Genomic DNA, 15,973 nt, shown 5'->3' with positions numbered 1-15,973 from the left:
CTAAGGTCGACAAGCAAAGGCTCTGCTAGAGAAAATTCATTTAAGCAATCAATTTATATCTTTGATTTTTGAAGCACATAAAACTTTGAACCCAATAAAGGTTTAGAATGAGAAAAACCGTGTCTCGCCTAGAGGATTCAGTATTGAAACCCAGTTATTCTCTTAATGGACTAAGAACGAATATTCTTTTCATTAATGGGCTTTAACCAACGAGAGCTGATATTTATTATTGTTAATGGGCTTAACCAGTTTGTAGCCCACGGATAGATAAAGAGAGGACCAGAACACAGTTAAATAGCACCCGCCGCAGAGAATAATAACTCAGGAAGGGTTTATAGATTAGGTTTTTAAGTCGCACCTCTCTCTCTCACTGCCGCATCTTTTCTTAGGGTTCTTGTTTCGCTATCTCTTAAACACAAACAGCTCTGTCCGAATAATCTCTCTTCAAGTACCTCTTTTTTCTGATTCTGTATATCGCCATGAATTACTGATTTCCCTCTCTATAAACCCATCAAAGTAAACCAATTTCTCCTGTGACTTGTACCTAACTCGATCTTACCAGACTGGTGATGGCGTCTTTGAACCCTTTCGATCTTCTAGGAGATGATGCTGAGGATCCAAGCCAGCTCGCTGTGGCTTTGTCTCAGAAAGTCGAGAAAGCTGCTGCTGCTGTTCAGCCTCCTAAGGCCGCTAAGTTCCCAACCAAGCCGGCTCCTCCTTCTCAAGCAGGTAAAAGTTCTTTCCTTTATGTTGATACTTAACAGATTTAGATTCAGCTGTGTTTTGTCTAGTGTTTGATTGATTAGTTCTAGTGAAGTTTGTTTATGGTTGTCATGAAAGATCCATAGTCAAATGTGTGTGCTTTTTTCATTTGCTGCTTTGTTAGTTTCTTCCGTATCTTATTTTGTTTCTCTACTGCTTTGTTAGATTAGGGTAAAGCTTAATACTTTGTTAGATTAGGATAAGTATATATATTGAAAGCTTTTTGTTATGAATGTAGTGAGGGAGTCGAGGAATGCTCCTCAAGGAGGTCGTGGTGGGACTGGTGGACGTGGTGGATTTTCCCGTGGCAGGGGTAATGGTGGATACAACCGGGACAACAGGAACAATGATGCTCCTGGAAATGAGAATGGATTTTCTGGAGGATACAGGAGACCTTCTGAAGATGCTGATGGAGCAAGCCGTGGTGGGTCTGTTGGTGGATACCGTGTTGGCGGTGGTCGTGAAGGACCTCGCCGTGGTGGAGTTGCCAACGGGGAATCTGGTGATGTTGAACGCCCACCGAGGAATTATGACCGCCATAGCAGGACAGGTCATGGGTAAGCTTTCTTTTTGTTCTGTCCACTACTTTAGTTACTACTTTGTTTGACTTCTTCTGTTTGTGATTCATTTATGTTAACTTGATGTTTGATAGTACTGGCATGAAACGTAATGGTGGAGGTCGTGGAAACTGGGGCACTACTGAAGATGATATCCCTCCGTAAGCATCCTTGTCTTCACTTTAATTATCCATATGACTTTAACTTTAGGTTGTTTATAAACTTTTGTTGTTCTTATATTAGAACGTCTGAGGAACCTACCACAGAGGTTGAGAAGAGCCCTGTTGCTGAGAAGCAAGGAGGTGAGGATGAAACCCCTGAAGCAAAGAAAGAACTCACTGCGGAAGAGAAAGCACAGAAAGAAGCTGAAGAAGCTGAAGCCAGGGTACAATCATTTACAGCTCTTGAAACATCTTTTGAGGTTTAGTTAAGTTTGAAGTAGAATGTTTGCTAACATTTTGAACTGATATGGTTTTGTCATATAGGAGATGACTCTAGAAGAGTATGAGAAAATTCTGGAGGAGAAGAAGAAGGCTCTGCAAGCCACAAAGGTTGAGGAAAGGAAAGTTGACACCAAAGTGTTTGAGTCCATGCAACAGCTCTCTAACAAGAAGAACACCGATGAAGAAATCTTCATCAAGCTGGTCAGAAAATCATCTACTGTTCAGTTTATCTATTCCCTTCACTGTAACGGAGCAATAGTTAATACTTGGTATTTTATTGTTTCAGGGATCTGACAAGGAAAAACGCAAAGATGCTACTGAGAAGGCCAAAAAGGTCTTAGTTCTTTCTGTTCTCACTTCATGATTTCTTTTGGGTTGTGTCATTTTTTTACCTGAGTGATTTTGGGTGATTTTGTAGTCGTTGAGCATTAATGAGTTCTTGAAGCCGGCTGATGGAAAGAGGTACAACGGGAGAGGTGGAGGCTCCCGCGGAAGAGGAGGTCGCGGTGGTCGTGGTGAAGGAGGAAACCAAAGGTATGCAAAAGAAGCTGCAGCTCCGGCGATTGGAGACACAGCTCAGTTCCCTTCGTTGGGCTAGTAAAGACCCCTGGTCCTTCAGCCTCGCTATCTCTGTCTTTCGTTTCTCTTTGGTTGAATTTTGTTAGTTTTATAATTTTTTGTTACACTTTCTGAAGGTCTTTTCTGCGAAACTATTACGTTTTTTAAGTTATGAAAAAAATTATTAAGATATTTTTCTCTCTAATTTTGGTATTACACATTCGATCTTTCTTTTCGTACATCATAAATGAAGTATATTTCTAATAGCACGATATCTAGTATCTTTCATACTTGAGCGATGATTTAGAATCGTCGAAGGCATTAAAGAGTGCTCTACATTATTTGCATAAAAGACCTTTTACTATATAGAAGTTATGGGTTTCAAACTTCAACGTACATCAGAAAAGAATCGGATCAAAAGAAAGCAAATGAAAAACAAGCAAAAGGATCCAAAGAGTTGTTAATTTGGAGAAGTCTAACATGCAATGCAAACAAATGATCATAATGGTGTGATGATCGAAAGAGGAGTGGTGACTAATTGAATCAAGAAGAACAACAGCCTGATTGCTGGTTCACTGGCTGTCCACGGATCTGGACCGTTGGTGGCTTGGCACCTCCAGCTGGTTGGCTAGCCATTCTGCGAAAACAACAAAACCTTTTAAGTATGGAAGTAAAGGGTTAATGACTTCACAAGTAAAATTTAGTTTCTAACCTTGTCTTAATTGCAGCAGTCATAGCCATGAAAGCTTCTTCCACATTGGTTGCATTTTTAGCACTTGTTTCCAAGAATGGGATCCCAAGTTCATCTGCAAAAGCCTGTGGGACAAGGAGATGAGACAACAAAAATGTTATTCTCTTTAAGACAAGGTTTACGTGGATAGAGAGTTCACCTAGTTTATTATAAAATTACCTTAGCTGTCTCAGTGGATACAACTTTCTGTGAAGTGAGATCGTTCTTGTTCCCAACCAGTAGCTTGTTCACATTTTCGCTAGCGTAACGGTCAATTTCATTCAGCCATTGTTTGACGTTGTTGAAGCTCTCTAGGTCTGTGACATCATAAGTGACCTGCAAAGATAGGCAATTGTGAGCAAGAGGTATAGGATGTGTTATTTAACAAGAAGATGATTGGTTGGTTAGAGTAAGAGTACATACAATGATCCCATGAGCTCCTCTGTAGTAGCTGCTAGTGATTGTCCTGAAACGTTCTTGGCCTGCTGTGTCCCACTGTATACACAGGCGATTACCAAAACAAGAGTAACTATCTGCTCTTTCCAAAATTTTAACAGATTATGATTGCATATCTAGCTGAAGAACACTTACGATCTGGAGTTTGATGGTCTTTCCGTCCTGCTCAACTGTGCGAATTTTCTGCATGATATCATTAGTAAAGGTTAACACTTATTATTCTGATTCCTGTATATAAATGAGTGATGAGCAAATGAAGGTGCTTACAAAGTCAACACCAATGGTGCTTATGTAGCTATCCAGGTAAGAATCATCCTGTCCACATAAAATTCAAGATATCAGGAAATAAGAACACAAAGGAGTAACAATGATACCATAGTGAGAACTAAGCTAATCCAATGGAGTAATGACTTTTGAGTTTTGAGTCTTGAGCAACAGGTATTGAACTCCAAGATGTGATCCTCAAATTTTTGTGTGTACACAATGTTAAAAAGTAACTACCAGAGATGATGAATCCAGAATTGTGGGAATACTTACAGCAAATCTTAGAAGCAAGCATGATTTTCCAACACCAGAATCACCAATAAGCAGAAGCTTGAACAGATAGTCACTGCAACAACAGAACGGTAAACACCAATCTCAGTGAAGCTCATAAACTCATGAAAATTCGGGTCAGGAAATAAAAACGCAAGAACATCTATATACAATATGCTAATGAGATCAAAGGGAAAATTGTGTCACACTCGCGAATTTCAACTACAACAGTAAACAGAAATTGCAGATCTCGATCAAATTTCCTCGGATCTGACCTGTATAAGATCCATGGAACGAAAATCCAAATCTATACAAAATTCTAATACAAAATACCTTAAACGAGCAAAATTAGGTAGATTCAATTCACAAACCTAACAACCAACAAAGATCCAAAGCAAAATCGAACAAAAACCAAATCACCAAACACATCAAAAAATAAAAAACGCGGATCGATCCGAAACAATAGATACATGAAACAACGAGAAGACAAGTTTCTTACTATTCAGGATTCATTATCCCTCAACGAGAATCTGACGATTAAAGGAATCTCCGGCAGTCAATTCAGCGATCGTCGTCGGCCAAAAAAACGAGAGAGACGTGAATGTTCTTTTTTTTTTCTTCTATGTGGCTTTGGCTTATTAAGTGCTCTTTTTGTCAATGACACGGTTAAGAAAAAAGAAAAAAAGGGACCCACTCTTTTCGACATTTAAATGCGTTTTGGTTTTGATGTTTGAATGCTGACGTGGCCGAGCCAACTCAGAGAGATGCGTGGAGGACAAAAGAATCAATCAATCTTTTTTCTTCTTCTTTGTCGATTTTTGTTCTTTTCTTTTTTGATTCTATACAATCGGAGAATAACTATCTTTAGGAGATTAAAATTTCGTATCCAATTAATGTAACTTTTTATATGTATGCTAATATTACGTACTGTTGTCAAGCTTTTAATTAAACCACCTGTAAGAGAATATATATTCGTTTCACAAAGAAAGAAGATGGAATATTTTGATTATTATCTTTTTGGTATTCTGATTAAACTAACATATAATAGCTTTTCATCGCTTGCGGTGTAAGTCAATGTAACGTGAACATGTAGACGACTTGAATATACAACATAGTCACATAGAATAATATTTCAACTCCAGCAGAAATTTATTCGTCAATCATAACTTTTAAAAGGCCCAAAGTAGATTATTTAGAGCTATCAATTTAAGGACACATAAACATACATTTGTTTGTAACAGAAACTCTTTATTTAAACCATTTTTGGTTCTACATTAGTGTACTTGGACAAGCCTTGGTTCGTGGTGGTAGACTGGTAGAACCAGCTTTGGTAATGGGTTTCTTGTTATATCAATTGAATATGGGCCTAAATGTCTAGGCCCATAAAATTAGTAAATGGCCCATAAATTGAAATACACGGAGCGGATAAGCGATAAGGCTCTTCTTTACTCTGGTTTCGAGTTTGGGTTGTGCAAACATGGCGACGAGCTCTCATCTTCTTCCTCAGGTTCTTCTTCTTCACTCTCTCACGCTCAATCACATTTTCATACTTATGCTTCTTTGAATTCTGTATTTATCTACCATTTATGGAACCAGGCATTGCATATGATACCGAGAACCCCTTCTTTCTCGTCGAAGAATTTAGGGGTTTCTTCAATTCTACCACGAGCATCATCAGTGAACTCAAGACTATCAGTTTCTAGGGTTTTTCTCAATCATTCGAGCTCCAATTTTGGTTTCGCCATCGATTCCAAGAAGAGAAAAGAGTTTATCGCTAAAGCTGAAGAGAGTACTGAAGGTGAAACTGAGGCTGTTGTGGAGAATGCTGTTGAAACTGAAGCGGAAGGAGAAGGAGAAGCCACTGTTGCGGCGGAGGAAGCTAAACCTCCGTGGAAGACGAGAGTCAAGCTCGGAGATATCATGGGGGTTAGTTCATTATCCAATGTGATTCTATGAGATTGTCTAGTGTTTTGTTTTGGCTCTGAATCTGATTATACATGTCTGATACTGTAGTTGTTTTGGCTCCTGTTCTTAAATCATCAGTTATCTTTTAGGCATTGGAGAAATGAAATGTTGATTTGCTTTTTGTTTCTGTAGCTACTGAACAAGAAAGCTATTGAGGTTGCAGAGACTGTAAGACCGGTTCCTGGACTTAGGACTGGGGATATTGTAGAAATCAAACTGGTAAAACTCATTGTCCCCGTATAATCTTATGCAATTTATGCATTTAACTGCAAGATTTTGATACGACATGGTGGGTTTGATTTTACAGGAAGTTCCTGAGAACAAACGTAGGCTATCTATCTACAAAGGTATTGTGATGTCTAGACAAAATGCAGGCATCCACACTACTATCCGTATCCGGAGGATTATTGCAGGCATTGGTGTTGAAATCGTCTTTCCCATGTAAGTTTATTCTTCCTTAACTATCCTATTATCACACACTTACTCGGGTATATTGATAAGTATAAATGTAAATAGTATTAGATAGTCAGAGTTAAGGGTCTTTGACCTTGTTAAGGAGTCTTTTGGCTTTGAGAGAGATTTTAGGAACTCTAAAACAAACCGGAATTAGCTTCTTTTATCGTGAACAGTCATAGTCTTCGCTTCTTGAGAACTTAAGAGATTTACAATTCTATATCTGATCATATGTATTAGCTTTCTTCACGAAAAAAGGAAATAATTGCTACTCCAAGTATGATACTATAGGAACTAGTACATAAATGCTGGAAGTCTTAGCATTATAGGTCACCAAGCTTTGTGCTTATTTACTACAGAAACGCGCACCAACCTTTAATCTTAATCACTCTAGAGTCTAGCCGTTATCATAACATACTAGTCCCTATGAACTTTCCAGTACTATTGGCTGATTCTACAATGAAGTAATATGTAACTGATATGTTTTGATCTTGAACAGATACTAATCTACACAATCAAGTAATATGTTTTGATCTTGGTTTAGAATATGTATCTGATGTGATGTGTGTTTTGAATTTAACAGATACTCTCCCAACATAAAGGAGATAAAAGTGGTAAGTCACAGGAAAGTGAGAAGAGCAAGACTTTACTATCTGAGGGACAAACTTCCTCGTCTCTCAACTTTTAAATGATCACCAAACCCAACACCAGTCTTGTCTTGTGTTGTCTTCAATCTCCAAAGGTAGCTAGCTACTCTCTTTTCTCTTGTAATAATTGTTTGTTTGTTTCGTCTTTTGGATTTCATTTCTTTTCATGTAATTTACAGTAACAGTAATTTAAGAAAAGTAAATCAATGTTGATTGTTTTGATCTTGAGTATGTAGAATCTGGACCCTTTAGTATTCTTTTTCAGAAATATGACTGATTTAATCATTAAAATAAAACTTTTGAATCATTGAAATTGCTTTTCAAAATAGATTTTTTACATGTAAAATCATGTAATTCATTCATGTAAATGAATTTTCCAGCTAAAGCAGGAAAAAAGAAACGAATGATTGAGTATTTTTCTTGTCTCTTTCCTCTGTATGATGACTTTTATGTCCGATAATTAATTACTTGCTAACAATCAATCATTAATGGACACGGAGAAATAAATTTAAAATATCATCAATCGTGAGAGACGAAAAATGGCCTACCACCCTGAAAGCTCATTATAGCCTTTTTAGCCACTATATAAAATCAAACACCAATCAATATCTGCCACGTCATCATCCTCTTTTTTCCAGCCTGTCGCTTTTAACCTTTGTTTTTTCGTCTCTTACAATGCACAACTGTTTTCACACGTGTCACATTTTTCCCTCTCTTCTCTCTCTTTCGCTCTTTCTTCTTCCCCGCAGTTCCCGGAGACGACGCCGGAGGAAAATCGTACGGAAACTTTGCTTCGACTTCACGTGGCCGCTCCACGAAGCGCCTTTGGGTTTCGTCTTCCCCGTTTCTCTTTCTCTCTCTTCTTTTGCCTTTGTTACCACGAATAGAACGAGAGGAGAGAGATAGGAGGAGAGTTTTGGGATATTGGTGGAGAGCGATTATCGGGAGAGCCAGAGAAAAAAATAAGCAGCTTCTTCCTCCCTCATCGTTGGGACCGTGACTTTTGTTTTCTTCAGGTTTGATCCGTCTTTTTTTCCTCTCTTCATTTCTCAGTTTTTCCCCTCTTTTTACCTTTTCTGGAAAAAAGTTAGATAAAATCGGAATTGTTTGGATTAGGGCTTCGATTTTTTGATGTTGTTGTATACTTTTTTCAATAGAGATTTGATTGTGAAACTTTTGTCGTCGTAGCTTTAAGCAAACAAAAAAAAAAGATGACCGGCGTTGGCGAGAATCAGCTTATCTCCATTCAACCTGATGAACTCAAATTTCTCTGTAAGCATTCTTCTACACTCTCTTCGTTAATCAATGGCATGCATTTGTCTCATCTATACTTGGTTAATTCTAGGGATATCTATTCTTAATTTGTGAAATGTGAATGAGAAAAGGCTTCTCTCGAATTTACCATCTTTTTGTTCTCTAGAGATTTCGAAATTGTGTGTATCATCAATGCTTGTTTTCCTCTTGTTTACATACACCAGCATCAAGTTTTTGTTAACTTCTTTGAGCTTTTGAGGTTCTGACTTTAGATAAGGCTGATTCTCTTGGTTATTAAGAAAATTGCTGTTTGAAACTTTTTGGAGGGTCTTCCTTTGGATGACATTTGGAATTTTTGATTTTGTTTCAGTTGAACTTGAGAAGCAAAGCTACTGTGATCTTAAAGTTGCCAATAAAACAGAGAACTATGTTGCTTTCAAGGTAATTTCTGCATCAAACCACCAACTTCATATGCTTTGTCTTGTGATCAAGTTATTTCGTTTGTTACAATGGCTTCTTTCTTTTGTGTTTTTGGCTTCATCAATCAGGTGAAAACAACATCTCCAAAGAAGTATTTTGTAAGACCTAACACTGGTGTCATTCAGCCATGGGACTCTTGCATCATTAGAGGTATAGTAATTCCTCATACTCTAACTTCTTTCATTAGCAGTTTAAAACTTGAACATGGAGATGATTAAGATCTTCTTAATTATAGTTACTCTACAAGCGCAACGAGAGTATCCTCCAGATATGCAGTGCAAAGACAAATTTCTCCTGCAAAGTACCATTGTACCTCCACACACTGATGTGGATGAACTTCCTCAAGACACTGTAAGAAATCCAAGTTTAAAACTTTTTTTATTAAGATTCTTCTTGTTTCTGCAGTTTTTGGAAAACAAATTGACATTATATATGCAATACTTGTGTGTCTAGTTCACCAAGGACAGTGGAAAGACATTAACAGAATGTAAGCTCAAAGTCTCTTATATTACCCCGTCTACAACCCAAAGATCCTCTGAATCCGGAGCAACAAATGGTGATGGACAAAGCTCGGAAACCATCTCTGTGAGTACCCACCTATATTATTTAATCTGCATGTGGTAATGATTTACTTAGTATGTTGACGTACCATGGACCTCTTGCATAGACAGACACCTTATGAATAGTCCCTTTTTTGTGATACCTGTCTGCAAGAATTATTATTCAAAGTTTCAATCAAATTTTAGACTTTCTAGTATTCGCACTTTTGGTTTTCAAGCTATAGATACTGTAATGACAGACTGAGTTGATTGGTTGGGACAGTGAGACATACGCTGGTTTTCAAAGCTTTAATTTTTTGTTTGGGTTATTATTATACCTTTCTTCATAAGGTGAACAAATGTATCTCACAGAACCTCACAAGTGGCCACATTCATATCATAATTTAAGAAAGATTAATTCGTGTCTTGTTTTAATCCTCTTTCTGGACGTTTATACCATCAATATGTATGAACAGACTATACAGCGGCTGAAGGAAGAGCGAGATGCAGCCGTTAAGCAAACACAACAGCTGCAACATGAATTGGTACGCTTCCATGAACCTTTTCCTTGATAGTTTAGCATTGGTTAATGCTTGCAATCATATTACCATTCAGACAAAATCATGTGAACATAACAGTGCTTAATAACAAAGGATACTGCCTAAAATGTTTTTGAACGACATTGCAGGAAACGGTAAGGAGGCGGAGAAACCAGAGGAACAGCGGAAATGGGCTATCCTTGAAGTTGGCAGCTATGGTTGGACTCATCGGACTCATCATCGGTTTCATCCTAAAACTTACCTTAGCTTCTCCCACATAACAACTCTTGAGCTTCAACACATCGCCTATCATCTCAATATATGTAACAGCCGAATCAAAACAGATTCACATATTTTCGGGTATTTTAAATCTTCTAAATTTGGGTTATTTATATCCCTCTCTTTCTTTCTCCTAATGTTCCACACGTTTCTTCCATCAAATTTTCTTCTTTTTTTCAGTTATAAATTATGTACATTTTTGACCCAAGAGACCCTTTCATCATTGGTTTTACTTGTCCACTTTTTCAATCCTCTTTGTGCTTTATTGAAGATGGCTAATCCTTTGTATTGTTTACCCGTTTGTGAAGGAATTCTGTTACAATTATTTTATCGATCATTGCATCACTTAAATGAAAGGTATAATTAGCCACCAGGTCTTTAAATGAAAACTTGAGCATATGAGCTTTTGTTTAAATTTATGAATATGGTAGTGTCTTCTCATGAATATATGCATAAGATTACTTCATCAGAAAATCACTAAGGCTTTATGTGAAGAGTCTCAAAGTCGTAAACAAAAAATATTAGTAATAGCAAGTTAACAACAATTGAAGAAAGATTACGGTAAGAAAACAGAATCGAAACTCTCAGAGAGCAGTAACTGCAGAATTTTTAAGATATATTTTAGTAATGATTATATTTTATTACTTTGCTAAGTAAGTAAGATATATTTTAGTAATGATTATATTTTATTGAAATCATGAATTTTTAATTTGAGGAAACACTAGAATATCAATTGTTAGGGAAAAATTGGATTTGTTTTTAAAAAAGAGATATAGAGATTATTAACTATAGATGACAAGATTTTTAAATAATTTACCTACCAAAATTCATCAATCAAATTTGTAAAAATATATCTTTATTATATATATATATATATATATATATATATATAATCTTGTTTGTGATATTTCAGTGTACACTACAACTATTGTCATTATAATTGTAATTCAGAAACTCCAATTATCACACAAAAATGACTAAATCCATCATTTCTGCTTTCTTCATCATTCTTATTCTAGGTTTCTTTTTATATATTTAGCATGCTCTTAATCTATTATAAAATCATGTATTTTATGTTTAAAAAAAATATAATTGATATTTTATGCTATTGAAACAAATTTTTTTGTAGGGATGATGGTGAATGAAATTGAAGGGCAACAACAACAACAACGTTGTGAGGAGGCTTTAACCGAAATAGATTGTGGTGCTGGCAATTGTAATGCTCTATGCCTACAGAAACGGAAGGGATTGGGCCGATGCGTCCAAAGAACACCTTGCGATAAATTAAAATGCATGTGTTATTATCCTTGTAGTTCTTGAATTTAAAATTTTCTTTTCCTATCTATTAATTATCATTAACTAATTAATAAAATAGATATTTATTTGCAATCCATTCTGATATGAAATGTGATGAGTCGATCTCAATTATCTCAAACTAGTCCAGAAACAAATCTTTGTATTGATTTTTATTTTCTCTCTTCTCATGAAATCACATCATCATTCATACTCCTAGAGAGGATATCTAGTATCATTGTCAAGATTAGATAACTTTGGAGTTTCATCCAATATATGAATATGATAGGCAAAAATGACAATCTCTAATGAGATTTATTTTGAAGAAAAATAATAATAGTGAATATGGTTCTCGTTTTTGAAAGCGTAAATCTTTTCTATATTTATTTATTATATGTGTTGTGTATTGATGATATTAATTAGTGTAATTTGGGTGTATCAACTTTTTTTTATCATACTTCAAATGAATGAATGAATCAAATTACCATATATATATATATATATAATACCGTCAATGAATTATATATATAAATATATAGAAAAAAATCCATGTGTTTTCAAAATAGATTAATACCGTCATTGGTTTCTCAACTTTTCAAAGAAAATTTAAATCTAATACTGATATAAGGTCATGTATTTTAAGATTCTATTAAAAAAATTTGGGTACAAGATTTCAAGAGTCATTAAAAATGATAAATCTGAGAAAAAAAAATGATAAATCTGTACTTAACAAAAAAATAATCAATATCATTAAGTGAATGAAGTGAATGCCCAAATTATAAAACAAATCTGAATTGGGTCCAAAAGATCCAACTTAAAAGCCCAAAAAGGTCCAATATCAAACAAATGCTCTGGATTGTCTTTAATCTTTCCCATAAAGTATATTCCGTTAAAGCCCATAACATATTTTCCTTTAAAGCCCAAAAAGGTCCAACAATAAACAAGTTCTCTGAATTGTCTCTAATCTTTCAAATCAAAACAGTCCATAAGGCATTTTAATTTTAGAGCTCATAAAGCCCAAAAAGGTCCGATACTAAACAAGTTTACTGAATTGTGTCAAATCAAACAGAAAAGCAGAAAGTCTCTTCCTTTTTAACAGTTTCGCCGATTTCGAATTCCGAAGCTTTTTAGAATGGAGAAACGTTCAGATACAGAGAGTTCAGAGATTTTAGAAGATTGGCATTTATCTCCTCCCGTGAATCCGGAAGAAGGAATCGTAATGGTTTCTGTTCCCACTTCACCAGAGTCTGACGATGCGAGATTGAATCCACCAAAAGAGATTGAAACTAGGGTTTCGGACAAGAAATTAGGTTCCACATCAACAGTCGCCGGTGAAGCAGCAGCGAGGAGAGTGTTGCCGCCGTGGATGGAGCCGTCGTACGAATGGGGTGGTGGGAAATGGAAAGAAGATGGAAGAAAGAAGAAGAAAGAGAAAGAGAAAGAAGAGATTATACCTTTTAAAGAAATCATTGAAGCTCTGCTTCGAAACTCCGGTGACAAGGTTAAGGAAGACAAGGACAAGGTTGATAAAAGTCAGAGCTGTGTTGAGATATTGAAGTCAATGGGCTTTAAGTTTCCTTCGTAAACTTTGGCGCTTTTTTCTTTAATTTGGTTTGGTTTTTAGCTGTCTGTGACTAAACCTTGTAGGTTTCTCATTTTGCTGTGGATTCTCACCAATTAGATATTTTGCCTTTTTCTGATTAGATTAAAATGTTGGAAAGGATTCTATATAAACGTTTCAAAGTCATGTTTCCACCCATATTACCATATCTGAAAAAACAAGTTTAAGGAACTTATTGAAGTTCTTCTGCTTTACCGGATTATGAAACTAAGAAATCCAAGATTTGCGAAGTAACTTTACATCATTAGAATATAATATTAACAAAAAGGTGTAACATTTATGAAGTTTAGAAACAGAAGGATCATTAGTTATGAAGACATCAGAAGGATCATTCAATTTGTACAACACAAGATCCTGAACCTACTACTGTCAGAAAGAAAAGTTATCCTAAACCACACTATAGTTGGTTTGATATTACAGGTCACGGACCTAAGTAAGTACTATCTTACCAAAAAACCAAAAACTAAAGTTTCATTATCTCACACTATCCCTTTCAAAAGTCCACATAAGGTTGACAAGTTCTTCTAAGCTTAAACTTGAACAAAATGTTACCTTGAGGTCCCCTCTCTTCCCAATACTTCTCCACCCTGTATAAACCATCATACACATAATCCTTTCCTCTGTTGTCCAATCGTCTTTCGCCACGGATCACTCGCACCGGAGTCTTTTCCTTAATGCTATTAGCTAAAGCCAAATTTCCACCAACAAGCTTCTGATCTTTGATTGCTTTATGATCCTTGCTCCTCATATTACCTCCTTGACCACAATAGATCATCACATCGTTGATGAATCTATCCCCGTAATCATTACCTTCTGATGAAACAATGCTTGTAGCTACTTCCTTGTTTCCTTTATACATGTAGTCAATCCCACTCATGATGCCAAAATGAAGACCGATTACACTGAGTGCTGCTTTGAACTGAATTTTATCTCCAACCTTGATCCCGGGGACTGATCCAATCCTCTTTTGAGAGTTAACTTGCATCCCCATTTCCCTCAGAATAGTCCAAGTTTGGTAATCTATCCTGCTCTTGGCAGTCTCTGATCCACCTCTTCTTGCTGCCTTGTTACGATCTAGCTCATCAAACACAAGTGTGAAAATACGCAACACTTCTTGAACCTTCTGGCGTGGGGTAAGATCTTTCGAAAGCCGGTTTCGTTGTATAACCGAGAGGACTCCAGACCGTCTTTCATCTTTATGTTGAGTCGGTCTATGAGCATTTGCTCTTAGTCTTGATGCATTACTCAACTTCTTCATCGGTGAGTGTCTTACTCTTAACGCAGTTGCATTACTCAACTTCTTCTTCGCAGGTGAGTATCTATGTTTCTGCACAACTTTGGTTGATACCAAAGGCTTACCAAAACAACGTCTTCTTTGGCTTTCATAAGCCATTAGTTTAATACCTTCCTCCACGCTAAGAGGTTGCACTTTACCTTCACAAGGTAAAGGAACATTCCTCTTAGATGGAGGAAACTTTCCATTCCCAAGATTACCATTAGCTACATTAAAGCCAGCTTTCTTCATTATCGAATCAAACGATTCTTCTTTAGGCCTATGGTGATCGCGATAAGCGACACCAACACAGTTACTATCTTCTTTACCATCCAAGTTCTCTTTTATGGTTGCAACATCATCACCACCAATGTCACTTTCATCTTTAACACTAAATTGAGGAAAATCTCTAACAAAAGAGACTCTCCGACGCTTATTAGAAGGAGAGATCCTTTGAGTCATCATCATCCTGCATATATACAATTGTTTCACAAAATCACTAATCTATCCAAATTCAGAAACTATCTTAATCTTCTATGTTCTCACACATAATCTAGAAAGATCCCACAATGTAATTCCAAGATTATGGCTGAAAATGACAATTAAAGTAAGAGCATTTATACGGCGCAAGTGTGAACACAGTAAAACTAGGGCTAAATCTTAAAACTGTAACAATTAGGGATAACACAAATGGTAAAAGACGAAGATGACGGAGAGTGAAAATTTTGAATTTTGAAATTCGAACCGTTATTTTCTGTAAAAGCATCGAGATTGAAAAAACACGAACCGTTATTAGGAAAATCGATCTCAAACCCTAAAGTTCCAGAGAGTTCGAAGCAATTTCAACTACAAAACACAAAATTCAAGAAAACGAAAGATCAAAGAATGCTTGAGTCTCAGAAAAAAACGAAAAAGGTGTATAAATTTGTCAGAAAAAGCGAACTTTAAACGAAGAATTCGCAAAAAAAAAAAAAACAAGGAACAGAAATGAAGAAAACTATGAAATACAGAGCAGGGAACAAAGTATACACTGGAAGAAGAGAAGAACCAAAAAAAATTCACTGAACCTGAAACAGAACCTAGCGAAGATGAACGGAGTAATTCTTTGTTTTTGTAATCTTCTTATTGTTTTTTTTTTTTTTTTTCCCGGCGGACTCTGGATTCTTCTTCTTGTGATAATCTCTGAGGCTCGAAAAACGATGAGTCACTGAACAGTACTTAAGTTGGTTAATTGTGTGTGTTTGAGTTTTAAATCTGTTTTTCAATGGAGCCATTAACTACGTTAATTGTTTCGGTTATAACTTATAACTTTAAAATATTAAATACCCAAAACGAATGATTAGCGACTAATTAACTTTAATGATTACGTGGAGCGTTAGTAGTGGTGGTGTAAGTTTTTTCCATAGCATTTAAGTTTTGTTCTCATCTACTTTATTACTAGTTATAGTTATAGAAATTTCAAATTTCTTTTGCTATAAATAGTTATTTGCATTTAGTATTATACTATGTGGTGGGTTTTCCTATTTTTATTCAACTATTGGGCAATAGTTTTTAGGTTTTAATGTTTATTTATTTACTATATTATTTAGG

General features: G+C 36.0%; 7 protein-coding genes across 12 annotated transcripts; 5 read left to right on the top strand and 2 right to left on the bottom strand.

The window, feature by feature from the left end:
* Nucleotides 1-318: 318 nt before the first annotated feature.
* On the top strand, nt 319-2,641 carry AT5G47210 (Hyaluronan / mRNA binding family). 3 transcript variants are annotated; one of them, NM_124092.4, is made up of 7 exons: nt 319-729; nt 1,001-1,319; nt 1,415-1,480; nt 1,563-1,704; nt 1,805-1,963; nt 2,049-2,096; nt 2,181-2,641. In NM_124092.4, the coding sequence occupies exons 1-7, from the start codon at nt 570-572 to the stop codon at nt 2,358-2,360; spliced, it is 1,074 nt and encodes a 357-aa protein (NP_199532.1). In that variant the 5' UTR covers nt 319-569; the 3' UTR covers nt 2,361-2,641. The 3 variants fall into 3 exon arrangements, with proteins under 3 accessions (NP_199532.1, NP_001078724.1, NP_001078723.1); NM_001085255.1 differs by having other exon boundaries at nt 2,049-2,102; nt 2,189-2,560; NM_001085254.1 differs by lacking the exon at nt 2,049-2,096 and having other exon boundaries at nt 1,805-1,852; nt 2,245-2,560.
* Nucleotides 2,489-4,723, bottom strand: RAB1A (RAB GTPase homolog 1A). The gene is made up of 8 exons (NM_124091.5): nt 4,540-4,723; nt 4,044-4,116; nt 3,774-3,821; nt 3,642-3,689; nt 3,474-3,545; nt 3,231-3,386; nt 3,033-3,136; nt 2,489-2,957 (listed from the first exon to the last, which is right to left on the bottom strand). The coding sequence occupies exons 1-8, from the start codon at nt 4,551-4,553 to the stop codon at nt 2,864-2,866; spliced, it is 609 nt and encodes a 202-aa protein (NP_568678.1). The 5' UTR covers nt 4,554-4,723; the 3' UTR covers nt 2,489-2,863.
* A 723-nt stretch (nt 4,724-5,446) lies between these two features.
* AT5G47190 (Ribosomal protein L19 family protein) lies at nt 5,447-7,398 on the top strand. Its single transcript, NM_124090.3, has 5 exons — nt 5,447-5,547; nt 5,637-5,966; nt 6,138-6,224; nt 6,313-6,446; nt 7,042-7,398. Exons 1-5 carry the CDS (start codon nt 5,518-5,520, stop codon nt 7,148-7,150), a joined length of 690 nt encoding a protein of 229 aa, NP_568677.1. The 5' UTR covers nt 5,447-5,517; the 3' UTR covers nt 7,151-7,398.
* Nucleotides 7,399-7,601: 203 nt separating this feature from the next.
* On the top strand, nt 7,602-10,573 carry AT5G47180 (Plant VAMP (vesicle-associated membrane protein) family protein). Of its 2 annotated transcripts, NM_124089.5 has the most exons (8): nt 7,664-8,121; nt 8,294-8,377; nt 8,730-8,800; nt 8,908-8,989; nt 9,075-9,190; nt 9,293-9,424; nt 9,855-9,923; nt 10,067-10,570. In NM_124089.5, exons 2-8 carry the CDS (start codon nt 8,317-8,319, stop codon nt 10,196-10,198), a joined length of 663 nt encoding a protein of 220 aa, NP_199529.1. In that variant the 5' UTR covers nt 7,664-8,121; nt 8,294-8,316; the 3' UTR covers nt 10,199-10,570. The 2 variants fall into 2 exon arrangements, with proteins under 2 accessions (NP_851144.1, NP_199529.1); NM_180813.4 differs by having other exon boundaries at nt 7,602-8,377; nt 10,067-10,573.
* A 552-nt stretch (nt 10,574-11,125) lies between these two features.
* On the top strand, nt 11,126-11,569 carry LCR3 (low-molecular-weight cysteine-rich 3). Its single transcript, NM_001036950.2, has 2 exons — nt 11,126-11,215; nt 11,326-11,569. The coding sequence occupies exons 1-2, from the start codon at nt 11,170-11,172 to the stop codon at nt 11,514-11,516; spliced, it is 237 nt and encodes a 78-aa protein (NP_001032027.1). The 5' UTR covers nt 11,126-11,169; the 3' UTR covers nt 11,517-11,569.
* Nucleotides 11,570-12,490: 921 nt separating this feature from the next.
* AT5G47170 (uncharacterized protein) lies at nt 12,491-13,231 on the top strand. The gene has a single exon (NM_124088.2). The coding sequence runs from the start codon at nt 12,622-12,624 to the stop codon at nt 13,072-13,074; it is 453 nt and encodes a 150-aa protein (NP_199528.1). The 5' UTR covers nt 12,491-12,621; the 3' UTR covers nt 13,075-13,231.
* Nucleotides 13,232-13,332: 101 nt separating this feature from the next.
* Nucleotides 13,333-15,606, bottom strand: AT5G47160 (YDG/SRA domain-containing protein). Of its 3 annotated transcripts, none has more exons than NM_001344711.1 (2): nt 15,451-15,606; nt 13,333-14,852 (listed from the first exon to the last, which is right to left on the bottom strand). In NM_001344711.1, the coding sequence occupies exon 2, from the start codon at nt 14,849-14,851 to the stop codon at nt 13,604-13,606; it is 1,248 nt and encodes a 415-aa protein (NP_001318752.1). In that variant the 5' UTR covers nt 14,852; nt 15,451-15,606; the 3' UTR covers nt 13,333-13,603. The 3 variants fall into 3 exon arrangements, with proteins under 3 accessions (NP_001318752.1, NP_001330473.1, NP_199527.1); NM_001344712.1 differs by having other exon boundaries at nt 13,368-14,852; nt 15,463-15,528; NM_124087.2 differs by lacking the exon at nt 15,451-15,606 and having other exon boundaries at nt 13,385-14,949.
* Nucleotides 15,607-15,973: the final 367 nt, after the last annotated feature.

This window comes from Arabidopsis thaliana, chromosome 5, assembly GCF_000001735.4.
Source record: "Arabidopsis thaliana chromosome 5, partial sequence".
Lineage (NCBI taxonomy): Eukaryota > Viridiplantae > Streptophyta > Magnoliopsida > Brassicales > Brassicaceae > Arabidopsis > Arabidopsis thaliana.
The sequence above is the reverse complement of the archived record's forward strand: the minus strand, read 5'-3'. Positions and strand labels throughout refer to the sequence as shown.